This window comes from Pollachius pollachius, assembly GCF_949987615.1.
Source record: "Pollachius pollachius genome assembly, chromosome: 3".
Lineage (NCBI taxonomy): Eukaryota > Metazoa > Chordata > Actinopteri > Gadiformes > Gadidae > Pollachius > Pollachius pollachius.
The window spans coordinates 25,271,813-25,297,222 of record NC_136936.1 but is presented as its reverse complement, the minus strand read 5'-3'; the positions used below and the strand labels follow the sequence as shown (position 1 = coordinate 25,297,222).

General features: G+C 48.2%; 1 protein-coding gene across 1 annotated transcript in view; it reads right to left on the bottom strand.

Annotated features, from left to right (window-relative positions):
* clcn2b (chloride channel, voltage-sensitive 2b) overlaps positions 1-25,410 on the bottom strand; it is a 131,201-nt gene that overhangs the window by 18,451 nt on the left and 87,340 nt on the right. Inside the window, exons 15-22 of the mRNA XM_079733752.1 lie at positions 22,451-22,664; positions 14,409-14,542; positions 7,711-7,922; positions 5,662-5,773; positions 5,376-5,482; positions 4,989-5,066; positions 3,170-3,254; positions 2,919-3,007 (exon numbers count right to left, since the gene is read on the bottom strand). Of these exons, the coding sequence (XP_079589878.1) occupies positions 2,919-3,007; positions 3,170-3,254; positions 4,989-5,066; positions 5,376-5,482; positions 5,662-5,773; positions 7,711-7,922; positions 14,409-14,542; positions 22,451-22,664 (1,031 nt within the window). The remainder of the gene's footprint in view (positions 1-2,918; positions 3,008-3,169; positions 3,255-4,988; positions 5,067-5,375; positions 5,483-5,661; positions 5,774-7,710; positions 7,923-14,408; positions 14,543-22,450; positions 22,665-25,410) is intronic.

The window sequence follows — 25,410 nt, the reverse complement described above, 5'->3', positions numbered from 1 at the left end:
CACACACACACACACACACACACACACACACACACACACACACACACACACACACTCACAGACAGAAACACACACACATAGAAACACACACTCACACCCAAACAGCCATCCCCACACACTCCATCTCACTGACGGATCGCTGGGTGTGTTATGTAATGGGAGGGTAGTGAGTTACGAACGCCACTGAAAACAAACTGCTGCAATAGCGCAATACTGCGCAACTAACAGGAAATGATGCAGTTGTCATGCTTTTATCGAATAACACATTGAGAGGCTTTTCAGCATTAAAGTTTACCCACGTGTTATTCGATATTCTTATGGCTATTTGTGTGTGTATGTGTGTGTGTGTGTGTGTGTGTGTGTGTGAGAGATAAGTCAAATCAGAAAATAAATGGACGGTAATTGAAGTGTGGGGGATTTAATGAAGGGAAGAGAACTTTACAGTAATGTTGTGTGTTTGTGTGTACACATGCATACAACTTCCTGCTCCTATGGTGTAAATGTGTCTGTGTGCGCTTGTCTGTGTGTGAGAGAGACAGAGTGAGACTGCTTTCAATAGATGGTTACATCAGTACTGCTAAGTAGGCAGCTTCTGTGACCAGAGAATGATGTAGGAGCCATCCCTCTCCCACTGCCTCTCTCCCTCTCTCTGCCTCCACTCATTGATCTGTCCATCTGTCTGGCCAGTCAGCACACACACACACACACACACACACACACACACACACACACACACACACACACACACACACACAGTACTGTAGTGTTAAGGCATCGTCTATGCCCGTCATCCACTATAGAGAATGTCTTTCACACACAACCTGGGCAAGTCCATCTACCCCTCTAGAATCGATCCATTCAAAGCTCTCCATTGGCATTTCCATGCGTCATTCCACATTTCATTCATAGCATTTTGAAACATTCTCCCATCCCTATTGTATTGTTTTGGGTTTCGTTATAATTTCTGTATTTCCAGAATTCCTGCCTCCTGTGGTATGATGGAGAAATTGTCATGTGCTAGCATTGGCTTATAATTTTATTATACGGTTCTTCTTAATGCTTTAGAATGCTCCATTCACTTGAATGGGCCTTCCCAACGTCCGGCGATCAATTATTTTTGCTTATTACACGGGTCTTCTCAATGCTGTGGAACACTCCGTTCACTTGCATGGGCCCTTCACAACTTCCGGCGGTGAATTATATTTGGTAATTCACCACTGTCAAGGAAAACAAAGGACTTTTTGCCTCTAATGACGTCTTTGGTATCACTCCGCAAGTATTCCGGTTACTTATCAACCCCAGCGTCTTCGGTTGCTAAGCGACGTCAACCTCTTTGGCGTACTATTTCTCTGCTGATGAACACTACGAATGCTGGTAACAAATAAATTGTAAAAAGACAAACCGTGTGAAGTTATTTTTTTGTTTTGGCAAGTAGCCGTGTAATAAGCTGGATAATGTATAGAACGCATATCGCAAATACAAAATATATAACTAAATTCTCTGGCACCCTGTTCCTGGTCTACAGCCTGGCAGCTCTCTGACATCTCCTCATCCTCTCTGCGGCTGGTTTTCTGCCGAGCCGGCGATGCTCTGGACCGAAACTATTCAATTTAGCAAAGGGGAGGCTGAGAGAAACACAGGGTCACTGGCCCCTTGTTCAGGGCCCGCACTAACACAAACACACACTGGGCTACACAACCACCAACCCAAACACAGAGATGGGCCTTGCATCAATAATTCCATTTGGTTTTTTAAAGGGCATAATACTTAAAATAAGTGGAAGTATTAATCTCTCAACCCAGATGGGGATCACAGAGTTAGAACACCAGCTCCTCTGCAGTGTGTGGTGATGTGCATATGTCAAGGGCTCACCATAACTCATCATGACAAGGAGCGCAGTAGACAGAGGGAGAAAGACGGAGAGAGACAAAGACAGAGAAAGACAAAGAGACAGAGAAAGAGAGAAAGACAGAGAGAGAGAGAGCTAGAGTACTTAACCAGGAGGTCAGAGATCACATGCACCACCATCTGCCTCCATGTTGACCAGGTAACACAAACACACACAGAAACTCATAGGGCCCTATTTTAACGCTCTGAAACGCAAGTGAGAAGCGCCAAAACGCAAGTAGCTTTGTCAGCGGTTCTAGTCTCGGCGGTGCAAGTAGCTTTGACAAGCTATGGGCTTGTACACGATGTCTGTGTCAAGAAAATATGTGTTTACCATATAGTGTTTGCAGATGCATTGATCTAAAAAAATACAACTTATTACTGCTGTATCAGCTGTTCTTTCCCAAATAATTTACCAAGAATGTGTGGCTAGGTAGATGAGAAAAGTAAAGTGTATGCGCGATGTACACAAGCAACATTATGCATGCGCCCTTAAAATAGCATCTGAACAACGCGCCACTGACTTTAAACCAGGTATTTCCTGGTTTGTGGCGGAATTATTTTCTGAAACTGCAAAATAGCACCAGGGAATGTTTGCACCAGAACACGCCTCCTCCTTTCGCCGAACCGCCCCTTGGGGCGCATGATCATTCCCTAATTTACCGACGCGTGGCGCAGGAGGGAAAAGAACGCTCTGCGCCAGTTGCAAACTAGCAACGACACATGCGCCAGTGAGGAAGTCAATTGCGCCGGATGCAAGATAGGGCCCATTAAGTCTCTTAAGCAGACAATAGCCAGCTGCTGGAGGCTTTTGCCTGTATGCCACAAGAACATTTCAACAGAGAAAGGATCACAAACATCAGGATGTGCTTATGTTAGAGGTTGTGTAATCCAGTGTGTGTTTGTTAAAATCCAACCGGTGGACGTGTATCATTTACATTTAGGGGAATTCGCTGACGCTTTTATCAAAAACGACTTACAACTATTCGTTCACACACCGACTGGTGTCAGATCAGTGGGGCCTGGTGCACCGCAGAGCAGACGAGGGGCGCCAGCTGGCCACCGGCGTGGCCGATGTTGTGTTTTGGCACGAGTGGGCTGCTCCAGGCGAGCACTAGGTCTACAGGGAGAGGCCTCAGAGGTCATGTTGTACCTCATAGGGTCATTCAGAGCGTCTGTTGGGAGGGGCCTCAGTACAGGGAATGAGGGGGGTGTGTGTCACGCCATATGGATGCGTTGATCTAGAATCTCCCTCCTGTAGCGTTCAGGGGGATGTCTTCACGGTCCCTGACTCTATGAAGGGAGTGGTTGAAGCGGTGCGACAGTATGCTCACCCAGAAGTAAGTCTTTAAGTGGGGCGGGGGCTCCTGGGGAATGAAACCACACAGGTTGAGACCAAACAAGTCGTTACATGACAAAGAAATCAATACGTGAAGATCAGGCCAAGCTCAGGACCACAGATGTTGCTTCAGCACAGATCACACGGACTAAAACGATTCATCATGATCGTTGGAGCAGCAAATCGATAGATACTAAATCACATAGAAAGATATTGTTTTTCTCATCACTCACATGCCTTTACGATAGAAGACTTATTGGATTGGATTATTTTATTTTTTTAGTATTTTTCAGGGGAACAATCTGAAACGGCTTGCCTTTGGAAACCTTGATTTGTTTAAGAGTACATGCAGCATATTGGTTCTTCCTCCTCCTCCTCCACCTCCAGGGTGGAATCATTAGGCCCAGTACGCGTTCGAGCTCCATCCATCACCAACATTCCCATTTTGTAATGCCACGCGTTGCTAATCACAAATCAAACAATACCTCTGTGCTCCCCTGCATCATCGTTTGGCTTCAAATCCAATCCCTTACCCTTACCCATTATCAGACGTCCAACTCGTTAGCCCTTACCCATTACCAGATGTTCAAGTCGTTAGTCCTTACCTATTACCAGACGTCCAACTCGTTAGTCCTTAGCCATTACCAGACGTCCAACTCGTTAGTCCTTTCCCATTACCAGACGTCCAACTCGTTAGTCCTTACCCATTAGCAGATGTCCAACTCATTAGTTCTTACCCATTCCCAGATGTCCAACTCATTAGTCCTTACCCATTCCCAGACGTCCAACTCGTTAGTCCTTACCCATTACCAGACGTCCAACTCGTTAGTCCTTAGCCATTACCAGACGTCCAACTCGTTAGTCCTTTCCCATTACCAGACGTCCAACTCGTTAGTCCTTACCCATTAGCAGATGTCCAACTCATTAGTCCTTACCCATTCCCAGATGTCCAACTCATTAGTCCTTACCCATTCCCAGACGTCCAACTCGTTAGTCCTTACCCATTACCAGACGTCCAACTCGTTAATGCTTACCCATTACCAGACGTCCAACTCGTTAGTCCTTATCCATTACCAGATGTACTCATTATTCAGCTCGTCTGATTGACCATGCAAATAATCTCTTTTTGATTTACATATGATATTACATTTTGTGTTTTGTTTCATGATGAGAATTTGCTTTCTTACATGCATTCCAAAAAGCCTGGTGTGATATCTGACCCTGATCTCAGCACGCATGGTGGTTTAAAGGAGGCATCAGATCACTGATTGGACGCTTCAGATGGCGCTGATGATGGACAGCACAGACAGCATGTCAAGGTTGAACCGCTTCCTCCCCGCAGACCACTGGACTGTTTACCTTAAGGAGGACCCGATTGAGACCACGTCACGACCCTGTGCCTCCAGCTCAGAGAGGTGACCTTATAAGGTCGGTGGTATAATTGATCCCCTTGGTTTAAGGTTCAAAAGAGGGAATGTTTTGTTATATCTGTGGTCAGATCCTCCTTGAATCCCCCTTATCCCCTTGTTTACCCCGGAGGGGGTCCTCATCTGGTCTTAGTGGTCGCCGTGCCCCATTATCGGTGATAATGGGGCAAGGGGAGGAGGTCGCTCAGCGCTTTGGGGCACGATGGTGCGGGCTTCGCCTCGATCACAGGCCATCGGCGTCAGGGCGGGCCTGAGGGGTGTGGATGAAGATGGCCGACATTGGGTGGTCCGTTTATTGATTTGGGGGGGTACCCGATCAGGCTGATCGGTCTTACCACTACGGATATCCGGACCCGTTTGGGGGGCCTCCTGTGTTCAGGGGAGGTGGGTGGTTCCATGTTGTTGTTGTTGGACTGTACCCCCGCAGGGAGACAAGCACAGCGTTACACAGGGCAATACACATAGTGACCACTAGGATTAGTTAGTACTCCAACTAGTCAGTACTGCGCTGCATCCACTCCTCAGAGACCTGTTATCAGAGAGAAAGACACACTGTGTGTATGTGTGTCTGTCTGTGTGTATGTCTGTGTGTGTGTGTATGTGTGTTCAAGGTAGAAAGGCCAAAGATCTATTTAGAGAAAAGGTGCAACAGAACCTGTGTACAAATTGACAGTGTGTGTGCTCCCTCCTGTGTGTGTGTGTGTGTGTGTGTGTGTGTGTGTGTGTGTGTGTGTGTGTGTGTGTGTGTGTGTGCTCACCTCCACGGCTTCTGCATCGGGGTTGGCACAAAACAGGTTCTTTAAAGCAATGCCTGAGTTATCATTATTGGCTGAAGACAGAGACAGAGACAGAGACAGAGAGAAAGAGACAGAGAGAGAGAGAGAGGAGAAAGACATTAGATTAAACTATCAGTGTCTACTGTAATAGTATCACAAAGTATGTTTTAATTTTGTGGGTGTGTGTGTGTGTATTTGTGTGTGTGTGTGTGTGTTTGTGTGTGTGTCTTACCGGTAAGGATCTCGGGGGGGCGGTCTACGACTGATGGTCTCTTCAGGGCAGGTTTGAGGGGTTTCTGGGGTGTGGGTCTGGTGGGACTCAGGGTGGACTCCTCAGTGGTGATCTAAACAAATACACACACACAGCATGGTCAACCTACAGTAATCCAAACACACAAACACACACACACAAACACACAAACACACACAGCATGGTTGTCCGCAATATGTCTCAAAGGCTATCTCTTCTCCATTGACAAGCCAAATTTGTTGTGGTCTGGGTGGTGGTTCCTTTATCTGCAGTAGTTTATACCTCCAGCAGAGGGGTGGTGGTTCCTTTATCTGCAGTATTTTATTCCCTCCAGCAGAGGGGTGGTGGTTCCTTTATCTGCAGTAGTTTATTCCTCCAGCAGAGGCGGTGGTTCCTTTATCTGCAGGAGTTTATACCGCCAGCAGACGTCATCCTTGTAAAAATGATTTATCAACACGTATAACATCCCTAATGTACCACTTGATACAGTGGTCATAGAAGCAGGTGGAATCAGTGTGTACGAGCGTAAGAGAATAGATGAACACACTGATCTCTGAGCAGCCATCCAGAGAGCCGTTTCACTGAGCAGTCAGTAACGCTTCCTCTGAAGATGCCTTTCTCCGAAGCCCGGTAATGCACACACACATACACACACACACACACACGTTTTTTCTGCTTTTATTGATGGCTAATAAAGACAACATTTTGGTCCAAGCTTGCCATCTGTCGCATGCACGTACGCACACGCACACACACACACACACACACACACACACACACACACACACACACACACACACACACACACACACACACACAAAAACACACACACACACACACACACAGACTCACACACACACACCTACTGGTGGTGCGTAACTGATGGAACCTGGCCTCTGTTCCATCCTCTGTCAACAGCAAGGCGGGCGAGTGAGTTCTTTTCTTTCTTTGGCAGACACCTTTGAGAGCACCATCTTTAATACCCATGTGCACAGAGGCCCAGGGAAATGACTAATATGTTCCTGTCTCCTGCACTGTAAAAAGACATTCCAAATCCATCTCCAAAATAGGTTATTTTTCCCTTTATGCTCTTTCCAAAATTTTATTTCTCCAGCCACTTACACCCCCCCCCCCCTTTCCTGTAGTCACAGTAAGATTTGTATAACATTTTCCTCCCTCAGTGAGGAGGACCAGATTGTTTCCCATGTTTTAGACTCTATGAGCCCTACAGTCCATCTGGGAGGCAGCCTGACCTCTGACACCTGACGTCCTGGAGCCTGACCTCTGACCCCTGACCCCCTACAGCCTGACCCGCTAAATCCTGACCCCCTACAGCCTGACCTCTGACCCCCTACAGCCTTCCCATGCATCCCTTCACAACTTAATTGCATGGGCACTTCACAACATCATTATTGCTTCACCCCTTCAACGATGACCTGATCAAAATGCGGCAATAAACTTCAGTTCAGACAACAGAAAATAAAATAAAAGGCAAGACATTTACAACACAAAACATTAAAATGTCAGCACCTCTAAACGGACAGCCCTTCGAAATGCGGCGCCAAAGCTCATTAAGTCAATGGAGTGTCATACTAAAAGGAAAGCGCCACTTTCCTGTAATTGACAGCATTTTGCATTTTAGTTAGTTACCGGTTAATGGGTGTTGGCCTATTGAAAAGCAAAATTAACTGAAACTGACATCCCTAAGATGCACTCCTTTTTCATCTATTTTAGTTTGGATCTTTTCTTGATTTTATGGAATGGGTGAGATGTCTTATCAGCACTGATTCACACATTCACACAAAGATGGCGGAGTCAACCAGACAGCCAGATCGTCAGGAGTAATAAAGGTGAGTTGTCTTGCTCAGGGATACCTCGACACTCAGCTAGGAGGAGCCAGGGATTGAACTAGCAACCTTCCGGTTACCAGTCAACCCGCTCTACCTCCTGAGCTACTGCAGCCGCTTATATGATCCACGTTGTCCACTAGGCTTTCGATTAGGATAGCCCGGAGCAGAGTGTAGGCCTTACCTGGAAGCGGACCTCCTGGGTTGAGTGGCGCTGCTGGCTGTTGGTGTCCTCCACGGGGGGCGGAGGGGGCGGGGACTCGGGGTCGGACATGCACTTCTTGAAGGCCATGGCGTTCTCCCGGATGTACTCCATGCGGCGCGCACGGCCCAGCTGCTGGGAGAGGAGAGCCTGCAGCTGGGCCCGCTCGATGGAGCCCAGCAGGATCATGGACTCTGAGGAGGAGGGGGAGGAGGAGGAGACACACGTTACAGGAGGATCATGGACTCTGAGGAGGAGGGGGAGGAGGAGGAGACACACGTTACAGGAGGATCATGGACTCTGAGGAGGAGGAGGAGACACACGTTACAGGAGGATCATAGACTCTGAGGAGTAGGGGGAGGAGGAGGAGGAGGAGACACATGTTACAGGAGGATCATGGACTCTGAGGAGGAGGGGGAGGAGGAGGAGGAGAGACACGTTACAGGAGGATCATAGACTCTGAGGAGGAGGAGGAGGAGACACAAGTTACAGGAGGATCACAGACTGAGGAGGAGGGGGAGGAGGAGGAGACACACGTTACAGGAGGATCATGGACTCTGAGGAGGAGGAGGAGGAGGAGAGACATGTTACAGGAGGATCATAGACTCTGAGGAGTAGGGGGAGGAGGAGGAGGAGGAGACACATGTTACAGGAGGATCACAGACTGAGGAGGAGGAGGAGGAGGAGACACAAGTTACAGGAGGATCATGGAGGAGGAGGAGGGGAAGGAGGAGGAGGAGGAGACAAGTTACAGGGGGATCATGGACTCTGAGGAAGAGGAGGAGGAGGAGGAGACACGTTACAGGAGGGTCATGGACTCTGAGGAGGAGGAGGAGACACACATTACAGGAGGATCATGGACTCTGAGGAGGAGGAGGAGGACGAGGAGAGGACACACGTTACAGGGGGATCATGGACTCTGGAGAAGGAGGAGGAGGAGGTAGAGAGGACACACGTTACAGCATGATCATGGACTCTAGAGGAGGAGGAGGAGGTGAAGGAGCATGGAGGGGGTAGGCCCCACCAGGCCGGTCAAAGGTAGAGGAGCAGCAGGGTCAGACAGAAGGTACAGCAGGAATGAAGGGGCGAAGAAATGTACAAGTGGGTGTTCAGACAACAAGGGAAGCCACATGTTGAGGTGAGTTGCACAACAACCACAACAACAAATTGTTGTTGACAGAACACCATGTTGTGTGTGTATGTGTAGGTGGGGGGAATGTGTATGCACATGCATATGACTGCAACTACATCCGCTTGCATTCAAATTGATATATTTACTTACTGTGTGTGGGTGTGTGTGTGGTGTGTCAGCAAGAGGGTGTTTGTTTTAAGTAATTGCCTTTGTGATAGGACGTGCTGATTTTGTGTTTGGTTAAATGCCGCAGCTAATTGTTCCAGCATGATTGCATAATCGAGACGCTCTTGGAATATCAAATCGACATTCAGCGGAACAGTGCAGAAGACTGCGTCAGCCAACCCATGGATTAAATGGAATACATTTAAAAAAACACACAACACAAACCACACAAAGGACAAAGGCTGAGTGCAGGAACACCGTCCATCGCCTAAAAAGGGGGGTTCTTTGGTTTGGGGGTTGTTTTTGCGGTCATATGCCTTCCCCTTACGAAAGACCATATACTGTAAGCTGTAAATGGCCCTTGTACAGGAGCATTTCCACACACATGTAATGGACTTGATTAGGGGGATCTTGAATCTTTGACTATTCGTATTTGTCAAAGCTTTGTCTTTAATAGTCTAATCTCTGTGTAAAGAAAGAGTCTAACAGTGGAGTATTCCATTGGAGGACGGGGGTGCTGAGTGGGACTGAACGATTTGGGGAAATAATCGAATTGCGATTATTTTGACCAATATTGTGATTGCAATTTAGTATGCAATTATTTTTTTCAAAGTTATGTTCTGTATTATTAAAATAAAATAAATATGAATTTTGGTGATTTCCGGTCAGTAATCGGAAACCCCAAAAAAAACAAATTAAAAAGTACAAAAAATAATTTAAAAAAAACTTTGTGGTGGTAGGGGATTGACTTTTCTGTGTGCCTTCTGCTGTTATATTATGTTCTGCTTTCAGTAAATTTCCTTATTCTTTGTTTGATATCCCCTTTGTGTAATGGCAGTGGCTCTATCCAGGCATTGTCATTTTGGACTAGAGCACGTTCTAGAGTAGACAAACGTTACAAATTTCTGTGTTTAAAGTGTTTAAACCACGCTAAAGTTTCAACAAATTAGCCATCATTGGGCTGCATACATAAAATGATAGCGTATATGATTTGACCATCAGTCGGCTATGCTTAATCTTAGTGCAGGATAACCCTAGACTGCATACACGAACACCTAGCCTTACATAGGAAAGCTGCAAAATATAAAATTAGATTAGAATAGGGAAATAATTGCTGCACACAGCAGTCCACCAGTAAAAGTGGATGCGATGCTGACACTCTATACTCTTAACAGAATAACAAAGTCGCCTCAAGCATAATTAACTAATGCTTAGGTTGAATTCAGGATCAGCGTTGAGAATATCTTTTCTAAGCTATTGGAGGGCTGTGTGTGTGTAATAATAATAATAATAATAATAATAATTCATTAATTTTCTACAGCGCTTTTCAGTGACCCAAAGACGCTTACATAAAACACGAAGAGGGAGCTGACAATCAGGGGGGACAAGCGGAAGACAGCACAACAGAGAACAGAAGCAAGGTGGAGTGGGATAGTAGATAGGGATAAGGGTGGCTATTGGTAGGGGAGGTCATAGGCTTGGGAAAAAAGTTAGGTTTTTAAACAGGATTTGAATATGGGAAGCGAGGGAGAGTCGCGGACAGGTCGGGGGAGAGAGTTCCAGAGTCGGGGTGCTTTTCTTGAGAAGGCTCTGTCACCGAAGGTTTTAAGTTTGGATGGTCGGACAGTCAGAGTGAGAGTGGAGGAGGATCTGAGGGTTCGGAAGGGGCGATGGGGTATGAGGAGGTCAGACAGGTAGGGCAGGGCCAGGTGGTGGAGAGCTTTTAAAGTCAGGAGGAGGATTTTGAAGTTGATACGTTGTTTGATGGGGAGCCAGTGGAGAGTGAAGAGAACAGGATTGATGTGTTCACGAGACCGGGTGTGAGTGAGAAGGCATGCAGCAGAATTTTGGACCATTTGGAGTCTATGGAGGGAATGAGAGGTGATGCCAGTGAGGAGGGAGTTGCAGTAGTCAAGAAGGGACGAGATGAAGGCATGGATAAGGAATTCAGCAGCAGGGGAGGACAGGCAGTGTCTGATTTTGGCGATGCAGCGGAGGTGGAAGTAGTAGGTCTTAACAATGGAGCTGACATGGGAAACAAAGGAGAGGGTGGGGTCCATGATAACACCAAGATTGCGGGCCAGGCGGGAGGGAGTGATGGTCGAGGTGTCAATGGTGAGTGAGATGGGTCCAGTTGTTTTGAGAGTGGATTTGGTGCCTATGAGGAGGAGCTCTGTTTTGTCGCTATTGAGTTTGAGGGAATTGAGGGTCAGCCATGCTTTTATTGTAGAGATGCAGGTTTCGAGTTGGGTGAGTAGGATTTTGGGTGGGTTTGGTGGTGATGTAGATCTGGGTGTCGTCAGCGTAGCAGTGGAAGTCCAGGGTTGAGGTTGCGGTTGATGTGACCGAGGGGGAAGAGGTAGCAGATGAAAAGAAGGGGGCCAAGGATTGAGCCCTGAGGAACCCCCTGCGTGACAGGAGAGAGGGTGGATGTGTGGCAAGAGAGCGAGACAAACTGTTGCCTGTCGGTGAGGTAGGAGGTCAGCCAGTCAAGTGCAGTGCCCTCAACACCCTGTTGACGCAGTCTTTTAAGGAGGATAGATGGTTGACCGTATCAAAGGCTGCGCTGAGGTCAAGTAATAGCAGGATGTTGAGGGCATGTGGTTGTCTTGGATGCAGTGATGATGTCCAAGATGTGGGAGGAGTCAACAGGGGAGAAGGCAGTGAGAGGAGGGGAGGGCAGGTGATCAGGGAGGGGAGGGGGACAGGAATGGTGGGAGAGAGGTGGAGGGGTTACTGAGGGCGGCAGTCAGGGAGCTGTTTATTTAGGAGATTTTATTGTTAAAGGCAAGGAGGAAAGAGTTACAGAGGTCAGGTGAGGAGGGTGGATTGTTGTGGAGCAGTTTGTTGACGGTGGAGAACAGGATGCGGGGGTTCCGGTTGGTGCTGTTGATGAGGGTGGAGAAGTGGGCGGATTTAGCAGCTTGGAGGGCGTCGCGGTAGGAGATGTGAAGTTTGTAGGCTTCGGCGTGAATGGTGAGGCGGGTTTGTGTGTACAGTCGTTCGAGTTGGCGGCCAGTCTGTTTCATGGTGCGTAGTTCCGGGGTGTACCAGGGGGCGGAGTGGGTGAATGAGACGAAGGAAGTTTACCAGGGGGCAAGGGGGTCAAGGAAGACAGAAAGGATGGAGTTGAGCATGATGGCATAGTCATCAGGGGAAGTGGGGGCAATGTCAGGCGGGAAGGCAGAGGATATGAGCTGGGAGAGAGAGTGGATTGATTGATTTGATGTTGCGGTAGGAAATGGAGCGCTTTTTGGGACTATGGGGTGAAGGTAGCGGAGCGGAGAAGAGGATGCAGAGATGATCAGAGAGTGGGAAGGGGATAGGATGGGGGTTAGATACGGGTAGGGAGGCAGAGCAGACTATGTTCAGGATATGGCCTTTGGTATGGGTGGGGAAGTCAATTTGTTGGGTAAGGTGGAAACAGTCAAGAAGGTAGAGGAAGCCAGATGTCAGTGGGGCGTTGGGCTGGTCAATGTGTATGTTGAAGTCACCAGTAAGTGGGAGGCGGGAAGAGAGAGAAGACGCAATAGTGAGGAGTTCAGATAGCTCAGAGATAAAAGATGGGTGGGGCTTCGGGGGACGATAAATTAAAACAGTAGTGATAGAATTGGGGAGGGAGAAGGCAAGGTGTTCGAAGGATGAGATAGATGGGAGGTTGAGGTTTAGTTCAGTGATGGACAGGGATTGTTTATGGAGAACAGCAACGCCTCCCCCTCGGCCGGAGAGGCGGGGTTTGGCGGTGTAACTGAAATTGGAAGGGGTAGCTTTATTGAGAGTATAGAAATCCAGGGGCTGCTGCCATGTTTCACAGAGGAGGAGCAGATCGATGTTATTGTCGAGTAGTAGTTCAGATATAACGGGTGATTTGTTGGAGATGGAGCGACAGTTCAGCATTGTGAGGGAGATGGATGGGGGAGCAGGGGAGGGGGAACGGAGGTTGTTGAGGTTGGCAGTACAGCAGATGGGGGTGACAGGGGGGCGAGAGTTAGTCCAGAGTGAGGGGATAGGTGAGCCATGGGGGAGGTGTTGGTTGCGAGTAGGGCCAGAACTTAGATGGATATAGCGACATCGGCGAAGGTTCCCGGCTTTGCTAGCTGCAGTGGCAGCAGCAGCAGGGAGACGATGGTTGTTGTTGAGGCGGTGAAGGTCAACGGCAGTGTAGGCGAGTGGGCGAGAAGTTGGTGGAGTAGAGGAGAGGGTCCAAAGAGTCTGGAGTAGCAGGAGTGGTAATCTAAGGTGGAGATGTGACATGACAGCAGATGAAAGAAGTCCGGGTAGTGTATTGTCAATGGCTAGTAGCTGATTAGCCAGAAAGTGGTAGGCAGTGAGTTGTGTGGATGCAGCAGTGGACCAGGTGGTGGAGTTAGTGGAGTGGGTGATGTTGGTTGCCCCAGATTGTACCCGCGCGGCAAGGCAAGCCACACTGTGCCATGGCGGCACCCGACTAGGCTACAGCTGATGAGCCGGCAGGGAGTGGGGGCTCCTCCTGTGAACGCCGGCTGGATAGCCAGACAGCTGGGCCAATGTTTTTAGCGAGGCACGCAGTGCATGTGTGGCACCCTAGGTTCAAGATAGTTAGTAGTTCTGTGCTGAGTTCAACCAGTTTCTATTAGGTTGGTTGTAAATGCACCAGCCATTCCACCAGGGGGCAGCAGCGCTATGGTATGTATCACCAGAGCTCGAAGAAGTAGAATGTATTGCGAGTTCTGAATGAAAGACGTTCATTGCAAGCTGTTGCCAGAAACGGAATGTGTTTGGTCTTTTACAGAAAACATGATCAAATAAATCGATTGTGAGACCAAGAAATCAACCTCATCATTGGGCCTGTTACACATGCATACAGCCGGGTTAGCGAGGGATGCAGCGGGTCAGTCCCGGGTTGGCACAATCACCACCACAAACACACAAATGTACTCACCCGGGTCGAGAGCAAGCAATCCACACACTCAGGAGACAGATGGATCCAGTGGTGATAAAGTTTGACCGGTAGACAGTTAGCTAGCTGGCTAACGTGGCTGATAGTCCAGGAGTGTAGGAATGGATAAGTGGGAACGGAGTGGAACAGCAGAGACGCGAGATGGACTAGAGGAGCACGGAGACTTAAACAAATAAACTAACACAAAGACGTTGGGATAAAACAAAACACTACACTAGGAAACGTTAGACGCAACAGGGACAGAAGCGGCGGTCTACAATTCAGACGCCAGCGGTGCTCTAACCCCGGAGTACAATGACGTTGACGATGCCAAGCAAAAGTGCGTGTTTGTGTTGGTTTTTGCTCGTTTGTCTGTGTTTGTGCCCGTGTGTGTTTGCTTGTGTGTGTGTTTGCTTATGCATGCATTTATATATGAGCAAGTGTGGGTGTGCGTTAGTCTCTTACCAGCAGACTCCACCAGTGCGAGGGTCTTGAGGTTCCCGGTGAGCAGGACGTTGTGGAGGTCCCGGTAGCAGCAGTTGAGGGTGATGTACCTCACGTCCCTCACCATGATGTCTTCCACGCGGATGTTGTACTTCCTGGGTGAGGACAGAGGGAGCGGCTGAGTGCAACAGGTAGAACACAAGGTGTATCAGATCAGTCACCACACACAAGGAGCGCCCTGCCGCCCGACCGGAGCGGGGTTGACCCCTGATCCTTATCCCATCGCACCAAAGGTTCAGCATGCATGTGAACACTGGGTTCCTTCTTAGTTTGAGGTTTCTGTGAGTGTGGTTAGTCTGAAGTACAGTTTTACTGACCCTTAACTGTTTAAAGTATCGCTCCCTAAACCTGGCCATGTGTTCGCGTGAACCAGGCATATGGAATCTGAGTCACAGCTCCGACAGTCACGGCGAGTCGCTTCTTGATTGCCAGCTAGAGAGCGCTCCTCTGCTACGCGGCCTGACTGGTGCAGGACAGCTCCGGCAGGTCGTCTGCCGACGTGACAAGGGTACTAATCTGATTTCAGGGCGGCCGAGGCAGCCACCTCCGGAGGGTCAGCTTAGCTCAGGAGGTAGAGTATTTTGTAACCGAAAGGTTGCTAGTTCGATCCCCAGCTCCTCCTAGCTGTGTGTTGATGTGTCCCTGAGCAAGACACTTAACCCTAACTGCTCCTGACGAGCTGGCTGTCGCCTTGCATGGTTGACTCTGCCATTGGTGTGTCAATGTGGGTTTCAACCGATGTTAGTCACTTTGGATAAAAGCGTCTGCTAAATGCCCTAATTGTAATTGTAATTGAAAGATTAGATGTGAAGACCTCAGGAGGAACACCACAACACACTGACAACCCAGCCTCCCCTCCCTCCATCCCTCCACTAACTCCCCTCCCTCCCTCCCCTCCCTTAATTATCCTCCCTCCATCCCCCCCCTAATTCCCCTCCCTCCATCCCTCCCCTAACTCCCCTCCCCTAATTTCCCTCCCTCCCTCTCCTCCCCTTCGCATCTCAAGCTTACCCGGAGGAGTAAGGAGAAGAAAAAATTGTTGGTTATGAGATTAGAGGAGAGGTAAAGTGGGAGGGGGGAGGAATGGTGTGATTGTGGAGATTAGGGTGATGAGAGGTGGGTGGTGAGGGTTAAAAAAACAAACAGGGAACAGAGGTGGAGAAGGAGGCATGATCAAATGATTGATTGAGTACGGGCAGGGGGCGCAAGTGTGTGTGTGAGGGGGGGCTTGTATGAAAAAGAAAACCAATTCAATTTTGGCTTTGACTGGAGTCAAAAGCGCCCCCTTCCCACCCACCGCTGCATCCCATCCATCACTGCCCAGAGTCCAGATCCAGGGACGGGCGGCAACGCAGACTCATCCGGGAGGGGGAGGGTCGTGTGTGTGGAGGGTGTGAGGGGCGACGTTATGTGTGGACCAGAGTGCTACTCAGCAGAAATGAATTGTTGTTCCCAGGGCAGAAACAGGTGTGTGTGTGTGTGTGTGTGTGTGTGTGTCTGTATCATGTGTTGAAGGAGCTTTGTGTCCGAGCCTCAGTGTTGAGAGCTGTTCTCAGCGTACAGGGAGCGCAGTGTTTCAGGAGCCATCAACCTCCCGCTCACCTTCCTTGTTCCCTGGTGGTGACAGCGGTTTCCGTTTGTTTGAAAACACAACGGTCAGAGATTCAAAGGTTCAAAGGTTAACATTCACAGGTCAAGGTTCACAGGACAAGGTTCACAGGTCAACGTTCAGAGGCCTTTGCTTTACCACCTTCTGGATCAGTGGAGGAAAGAGAAAACAAGACAACGCTGTTCCTTCATTGGCTGTAGTAGTAAAGCTAAGTAGCACTCCCCATGGCCCTCCGTGGCGTTAGAAGGGCCCCTGGTGGGGTGGCGGCCACGCTCCAGACCCCCGCACTCTAGACCCCCGCACTCTAGACCCCACTCTCCAGACCCCCGCACTCTAGACCCCCACTCTCCAGACCCCCACGCTCCAGACCCTCACGCTCCAGACCCCCGCACTCTAGACCCCCGCACTCTAGACCCCACTCTCCAGACCCCCGCACTCTAGACCCCCGCACTCTAGACCCCACTCTCCAGACCCCCGCACTCTAGACCCCCACACTCCAGACCCTCACGCTCCAGACCCTCACGCTCCAGACCCCCGCACTCTAGACCCCCGCACTCTAGACCCCACTCTCCAGACCCCCGCACTCTAGACCCCCGCACTCCAGACCCCCACGCTCCAGACCCCCGCACTCCAGACCCTCACGCTCCAGACCCTCACGCTCCAGACCCCCGCACTCCAGACCCCGCTCTCCTCTTTGGGGGGACTGACAGGCCAGCGGTTGGTGAGGCCAGCGGTTAGTGAGGCCCGGGGCCAGCAGTCCGTGAGGGCAACGGCCCGTGAGGCCAGCGGTCCGTGTGGCACGGGGCCAGCACTGATTTCCCTCGGGAGCAGAATTTGCAGCTGATCAAACCAAATGGGTTTCAGTCTAACTGAACCCTTACTCCGTGTCCCCTCGCTGTTCCGGCTCACCGGCCACTACACGTTCGACGGCAGCTGACACCCCACCCTTGTGTGCAGGGGTGATTCTAGACCAATTTTCATGGGGGGGCAAGACTGAGGCCAGTTGTTTGGTTGGAGGGGCACATTGAACCCGGGAAGCATAATATTTAGTTTAGTACTAAGTAACGGCATTCACTTCACTCATTCACTTCGTTACAGCATTTATTTCAGTAGCAAGTGTTTCCTTAAGTTACAGCAATTGTCAATATTATACATTTGAAATGTTACATTGGTTAAAGAAATTGTCAATATTACAACATTTTGGGTTCTTTCACTGACATCAAACCACTTAGTATCATACATCACCAACAGCAATAAAGTCAGTATGATATATTAGGAGTGCCACACCATCGCAAGCAATCGACCCCCCGTCCGGACGGAGGTAAAAAGAAAAGAAAAACGTTTGGAGGGGGGGCCACTGGGGGGTATGAGCTCAGTTTTATGGGGGCACTGGCCCCTGCTGGCCCCCCCCAGAACCGCCCCTGCTTGTGTGTGTGTTTGTGTGGCTGAGCATGCGTGTGTGTGTGTGTGTGTGTGTGGGTTCACACACTAGAATTCAGCAGTATGTCTGCTCATGCGTAACTCTGCGTGTGTAACTGAGTGTGTGTGAGCATGTATGTGCGTGTGTATGTGCATGCGTAACTGTGTGTGTATCTGCTTGTGTGTATGTGAATGTGTCTGAATGTTTGTCTGGAGAACACACCACACAAAGTGTGTGTGTTCTCCAGAAGCAATAAAGGAGGAGCTTGCTGTAATGATGTGGGGGAAGTAGGATCGCTTTCCCCGACTGGGCTGTCAGGTGACTACAGAGATGCCCAGGTCATTGGAGAGGGGGGCGGGGGGACTGCCTCCCCCCGCCGGAGCTGCCGGACTGCCGCCGAAGCTTCGGCGGCAGTCCGGAGAAGGAGACATAGAGTGGCGAAGTCACGGCCCTTCCGGTAGAGCCCATGGGACCTATGAGATCAACAAATACGATTGGGTTTCAATGGAGAGAAAGTATTTATCTTCTGGTCCCAGTCTTTATATGCTCCGGATTACACATATGTTGTTTGTGGATTTAAATGATAATTTTTCATGTCAAGAGTTTGACCGTTTATTGTGCAATTGTTCAGTTAAAGGCTGTAGAGAAAACACAATGAGAAAGACTACACATCTCGTATGTGACGTCACGCTCCCTGCGACTGGCGTGGACAAGACCGACAATCTCCACATCGGCATAACTGAAACTCATCACATGCCCCGACTTATAATGTTTTTCACCTCTTTCGATGCTTTTATCCCATGGACCTATTAAAGTTTTATCCTCCACTTGGAAAAAAGCTGTGAAGTGGAGCAGAGAGATCGGCATGTCTGTACCGGAGTTCCAAGTGCGGGTGGTGTGATGGAAAATCCACATGTTGTATTGTTTTTTGTCTATCTATGAACTTAAGTTTTGGCAGGCAATATATATATTGCCGGCAATATATATATTATATAAGCAGGCAATATATATATTGCCTGCCTTCTACACTCCTTGTGGTTTATCTAAAGTGTGAACCTTTGAGTTTCGTGTGATGCATTTTATTGCGTGCCTCTTCCTCTTCTTCTTTGTGATGTAATCTGTTTCCATGCAATCCTTTGATGTGTGGGCCTGTTCCTCGACCCCCTGGCTAGCGTTGAGGAAGCAAAAGGTTACATGGCACGGCCGCAACCCCCTTCAATGTGATCCTGGGGAGCTTCGATCGTAAAGATTACCATCTGGTAAACAAAGGCTTTTGGTTTATTGGGGGACAGACCCCCCTCCAGAACCCAACCCAAGTGAATAAGAACTCATTACTTGGAACACTTGGTGGATTTCTCCTGGCGTACCTTTAGAGTATGAAGTAAGATGCAGGGCGAACTCCCATCTGAGGCCTCAGATTATTATTATTGTATGCCTGTTTTTATTATTTGTTGATGCATATTGAGATGTATCTTTGTTCATACTTTTATTACAATTATATGTGACCAGCAATTGCCTAAAGTATTGTGTGCTTTTTGCATCTAAATATCTCATCTGTCTTAGATGCAATATCTGATTGAGAAATTGCCACGACAGTGGTGACGTATATCACTCGCATCGAGAGCAGCAAGGGGCTGTAGTTCACAAAGTGGCCTCACACAAAACCTAACATTATCAAACTTCTTTGCAGATTTTTTTAGTTTACTTTGCATGAAAATTTATCATTTAAATCCAAAAACAACATATGTGTAATCCAGGGCATATAAAGACTGGGACCAGAAAATAACTACTTTCTCTCCATTGAAACCCATACATATTTTTCGATCTCATAGGTCCCATGGACTCTACCGGAAGGGGCGTGACTTCGCAACTCTATTGAGGAGAAAGGGATTGTACTCTCCGAGCTGAGCTGCCGGACTGCCGCCGAGCTACCCCCGCCGGACATTTCAGCTCCCGGAGGACACCTGCCGGAGCAGCCGGAAAGCTTTGGCGGGAGTTCAGCTCCCGGAGTACACCGCTGGAGCTGCCGGAGAGCCGCCGAAGCTTCGGCGGCTCTCCGGCAGCTCCGGCGGCGGCAGTCGAGCAGTTCCGGAAGCTCCGGTGCGGCCCTTTCTCCTCCATGTCGTGGTTCATGGACTTCAGAGAGTCATGGCCAAAGTTCCTTACCCCCAATTCTTCTCAACCATGGCTGAGATATCTCCCACTATGAGTCTTTACTTGTTGTGGAAGTGCCAGAGACGTCAGACGCAGTCTTTATGATTCATAATATCATCTGAGGCGCACATAGCTTTTGGCCGTGATATTAGATATAATATTATATAAATACCCATATATAACATTATTATTATTATATTATATTATATAGATATAGAGCTCCAGGAGTCCGCAAACGGCAACAATCGCTTCTCCTCCATGCTGTGGTTCAGTCTGACAGCTCATTGCTCAATGGGCAGCAGCTAATTTGCATTAAAGCTACAGACACCAGAAACAGAGCATTCTGAAGGGACTGAAACAGGGGAATAGCGGTAGACAAGATTTTTTTTCCTAAAAGCTATTTCCAGCAAACAGCTTCAAAAACATGTTTTCTGGAACTCAAATACTATGTTTACTTGTTGGGAAAACACCATAATATGTCTCCTTTAACATTGTCACGCCGTCCACTTCTGCTACCTAGTGGGCCAATCTCTTCATTCATCTCCTGCTCTCTACACACCTGTTAACAATCTTCAATCAACTCATATCATCCCCGGTTCACCAGACAATCATTGCTAGATCATTGTTTCACACTATACAGTGAGTACCTCGTCTCTAGCTTTTCCCTAGTGTTTAGATTGCTTAGCCCTTGTGTTCCGTCGCTCGCCCTAACGATCACCTTCTTGTGAACAGTGTTGCCCAACCCTCGCCTGTCCAACTAACCTCCTGTTGCTGAACCCCTGCCTGTACGAATACCCTCCTATTGCTGAGCCCCTGCTTGCACGACTACCCTCCTGTTGCTGAACCCCTGCCTGTTCGACTACCCTCCTATTGCTGAGCCCCTGCCTGCACGACTACCCTCCTATTGCTGAACCCTCTCCTGTATGACTACCCTCCTGTTGCTGAACCCTCTCCTGTATGACTACCCTCCTGTTGCTGAACCCTCTCCTGTATGACTACCCTCCTGTTGCCCAACCCTCGCCTGTCCGACAACCCTTCTATTGCTGAACCCCTGCCTGTACGATTACCCTCCAGTTGCCCAACCCTGGCCTGTCTCACAACCTGCCAGCCTTCAAGCCCCATGTCCCGCTATAACATCTGTTGAATAGCAGTAAAGACACTTTTATTCACGCTCTGTGTTCAGCCTCACTCTTTGTCGAGCATTTGGGGTACTCGCTCACTTCCCGATAACAAACATTTTGTTGGTAGAAGTTATAGCTGTAGTTATACTGGGTCACACACACCCAGGCCCGCCGCTCCCTATACGCAAAGTACGCAGAGTGCGTAGGGCACCAAGTACCTGGGGGGGAACCAAAAATTATGGTTTGTAAAAAAAATAAAAAAATAAAAATAATTATTACATTATTGAATTAAAAAAATATATAAATTAGTTATGAAGAGGCCCACCGTTGTTTTTTCTTAATTGCATAACCTATCACTCAATTTCGGCAATTATATGTTTTTACCTAATATATAAAAAGAGGCTCCCCTTCCCGCTCGCGTAGGGCACCGAAACGGCCAGCAGCGGCCCTGCACACACCATTTATGATCTTGTCTATATGCTAGGTCCAATAGCAACTTCCCATTCCTCTCTATGTAACTTTACAAACACTCATTGTAATTGCATTAGAGGTAATTATCCTGTAATATCAGAGCGGCCAGCCAAAATGTCATGCTGCACATTCATCTGAACTCATCATTCTGACTAACCACTGCAGATCTATTACTGTCATTACTCCCCTGCTTTGGGGGCTCATCTCGGCACATTACTAGTGTCTTTGTGAATGTGAGTGTGAATGTTTGTGTGTGTTTGTGTTGACATGACCCCAAAACAGTGAAGAGCAATGGGGGTGCATGATGAAGAAAGGAGGAAAGATGTGACGGCTAAGTGGAAACATCAGGTAACATCTGCTACTTGTCTTTCCTTTTCCTCCTGACATTCTAACACAGACAAGCACACATACACAGACTCACACACACACACACACACACACACACACACACACACACACACACACTTATTAAACAGACACACACACCGTCTTAAAGATGAGAAAGATAGAAGAAGAAAGAAAGAATGAACGAAGGAAAGAAAAGGGTTCGACCAATCGCAACAGAGTGGTTGTGCTGACCATCACAGCAGACTGGGCTACTCAGAAGTGGGGGCCTTAATATGATACAAAACAGAAAGTTTTTGAAAGACGATGAAATTGTTTTTGCAGAAATGAAACAGTGTGAGAATAATAAGGGGTATTTCTAACATACAGCCATGTGACCCTATTCTAGTAGTACCCCCAAATGCAATTATTAACGCTAAAAAACCCTGATATAGGATCTTTAAAGATTATTAGAATATTCCTGTAGCCCTTTGAACGCTGGCATCCAGTGTGAGGATACACATTACCCATCAACCCCCCAGCCACGGGGCGTCGCTTTAGAAGGATTTTAATAATATACGCATTTACTAGCTACTATTATTCCAGCCACATACTGGCTGTGTCCCCAGTACAAACTGGTGGTGGTCCCAGTACTTACTCGTGGTGTACCTTGTCTTGGTGTCACCTGGTACATACTGGTGGTGTCCTCAGTACATACTGGTGGTGGTCCCAGTACTTACTCGTGGTGTACCTTGTCTTGGTGTCACCTGGTACATACTGGTGGTGTCCCCAGTACATACTGGTGGTGGTCCCAGTACTTACTCGTGGTGTACCTTGTCTTGGTGTCACCTGGTACATACTGGTGGTGTCCCCAGTACATACTGGTGGTGGTCCCAGTACTTACTCGTGGTGTCCCCAGCCCAGCTCGGGCAGGTATGGCAGCTTCTTGATACGAATGATGGAGTCGTAGAGGGAGGGCTGCAGGGACTGGGCCACGGCGTTGGCCAGGATCACCGCAATCATCACGGGCAGGATGTGGGAGATCTGGCCCGTCAGCTCGAACACGATGACTGCCGTGGACACCGTGTGGGTGACAGCCCCCGACAGAGCGGCCGCACCTGGGGAGAGAGGGGCTTAGTACAGAGGCCTGCTTCTGGTTCCTCACACTCACTTATAGAGTGTGAGGATAACTTAAAAGTAAAGTAACCTCTGAAGTTACACTATAGCTCACGGTACATACAGTGGGGCAAAAAAGTATTTAGTCAGCCACCAATTGTGCAAGTTCTCCCACTTAAAAAGACGAGAGAGGCCTGTCATTTTCATCATAGGTAAACCTCAGCTATGAGAGACAAAATGAAAAAAAAAATCCAGAAAATCACATTGTCTGATTTTTTAAGAATTTATTTGCAAATTATGGTGGAAAATAAGTATTTGGTCACCTACAAACCAGCAAGATTTCTGGCTGTCACAGACCTGTAACTTCTTCTTTAAGAGGCTCCTCTGTCCTCCACTTGTTACCTGTATTAATGGCTCCTGTTTGAACTCCTTATCAGTATAAAAGACACCTGTCCACAACCTCAAACAGTCACACTCCAAACTCCACTATGACCAAGACCAATGAGCTGTCAAAGGACACCAGCACCTGGCTGGGAAGTCTGAATCTGCAATAGGTAAGCAGCTTGGTGTGAAGAAATCAACTGTGGGAGCAATTATTACGAAATGGAATACATACAAGACCACTGATAATCTCCCTCAATCTGGGGCTCCACGCAAGATCTCACCCTGTGGGGTCAAAATGATCACAAGAACGGTGAACAAAAATCCCAGAACCACACGGGGGGACCTAGTGAATGACCTCCAGAGAGCTGGGACCAAAGTAACAAAGGCTACCATCACTAACACACTACGCCGCCAGGGACTCAGATCCTGCAGTGCCAGACGTGTCCCCCTGCTAAAGCCAGTGCATGTCCGGGCCCGTTTGAAGTTTGCTAGAGAGCATTTGGATGATCCAGAACAGGATTGGGAGAATGTCATATGGTCAGATGAAACCAAAATAGAACTTTTTGGTAAAAACTCAACTCGTCGTGTTTGGAGGAGAAAGAATGCTGAGTTGCATCCAAAGAACACCATACCTACAGTGAAGCATGGGGGTGGAAACATCATGCTTTGGGGCTGTTTTTCTGCCAAGGGACCAGGACGTCTGATCCGTATGACGGAAAGAATGAATGGGGCCATGTATCGTGAGATTTTGAGTGAAAACCTCCTTCCATCAGCAAGGGCACTGAAGATGAAACGTGGCTGGGTCTTTCAGCATGACAATGACCCCAAATACACCGCCCGGGCAACGAAGGAGTGGCTTCGTAAGAAGCATTTCAAGGTCCTGGAGTGGCCTAGCCAGTCTCCAGATCTCAACCCCATAGAAAATCTTTGGAGGGAGTTGAAAGTCTGTGTGGCCCAAAAACATCACTGCTCTAGAGGAGATCTGCATGGAGGAATGGGCCAAAATACCAGCAGCAGTGTGTGAAAACCTTGTAAAGACTTACAGAAAATGTTTGACCTCTGTCATTGCCAACAAAGGGCATGTAACAAAGTATTGAGATGACCTTTTGTTATTGACCAAATACTTATTTTCCACCATTTGCAAATAAATTCTTTAAAAATCAGACAATGTGATTTTCTAGATTTTTTTTTTTCATTTTGTCTCTCATAGCTGAGGTATACCTATGATGAAAATTACAGGCCTCTCTCATCTTTTTAAGTGGGAGAACTTGCACAATTGGAGGCTGACTAAATACTTTTTTGCCCCACTGTAGGAGCAGTATATATATAGATAAATGTAAAGATATATACTGTATATATACATATATACGCAAAAGTGAGCAAAACCTTGGGACATATATCAGACTTCTGTCCCAGTAGTAACAGAGCCTCCTACCGCCAATTAGGCTTCTCTCCTGAGCAGTCCAAAGAACAGGCTCCCTGTTTAACCTCCTACATCCTGCTAAGGAGGCTTCTTTCATGAGCAGTCCAAAGAACAGGCTCCCTGTTTAACCTCCTACATCCTGCTAAGGAGGCTTCTGTCTTGAGCAGTCTAAAGAACAGGCTCCCTGTTTAACCTCCTACATCCTGCTAAGGAGGCTTCTGTCTTGAGCAGTCTAAAGAACAGGCTCCCTGTTTAACCTCCTACATCCTGCTAAGGAGGCTTCTTTCTTGAGCAGTCTAAAGAACAGGCTCCCTGTCTCCCGTTCCAATCAGTCTCTGCTGAGAACTGTTCACAAAGTGGAAGCAGGAAAGATAATTAAGAGATAAACCAAGATAGATGGATATTTACATGGAAAGAAAGACACACAGAGAGAGGGAGAGACAGAGAGAGGGAGGGAGAGAGGGGGAGAAAAATAAATAAATAGATAGGTCAATTGTATTTCTTCATTGTACTTAATTCCATCTGTTACACTGCCTTTCTTTCTCTACCAAATGTTAATTGCCTGTCCATGCCGCTACCCTACCCCCAAAAGAACGGGCAGTGAGCAGAAACCCCTGCAGCAGGGTCAAGGGAGGGCCTCCCATAAAGAGACATGGACTGTGACAGCACTTCCATTAGCAAGGAGTGGCTCCGCCATGTTCTCCATGGAAACAGAGGCTCCTCATGAGAGGAGAAGGGTCAGACAGAACAGTGCATGGGAACCTCTGTCTGGGACGTCACCAGATCATCAGACAGCATGTTGGCTGGGCTGTGGTGCTGAGGAGAAGAGGATGCTTTAATAGGTCTGAGACAGAGGGGATGTCTTATACAAGGCCGGAGCTAGCAGGAATAGCTGGCTGACTCATCTAATTACAACACCTCTCCTTGGATAGGACATGGAT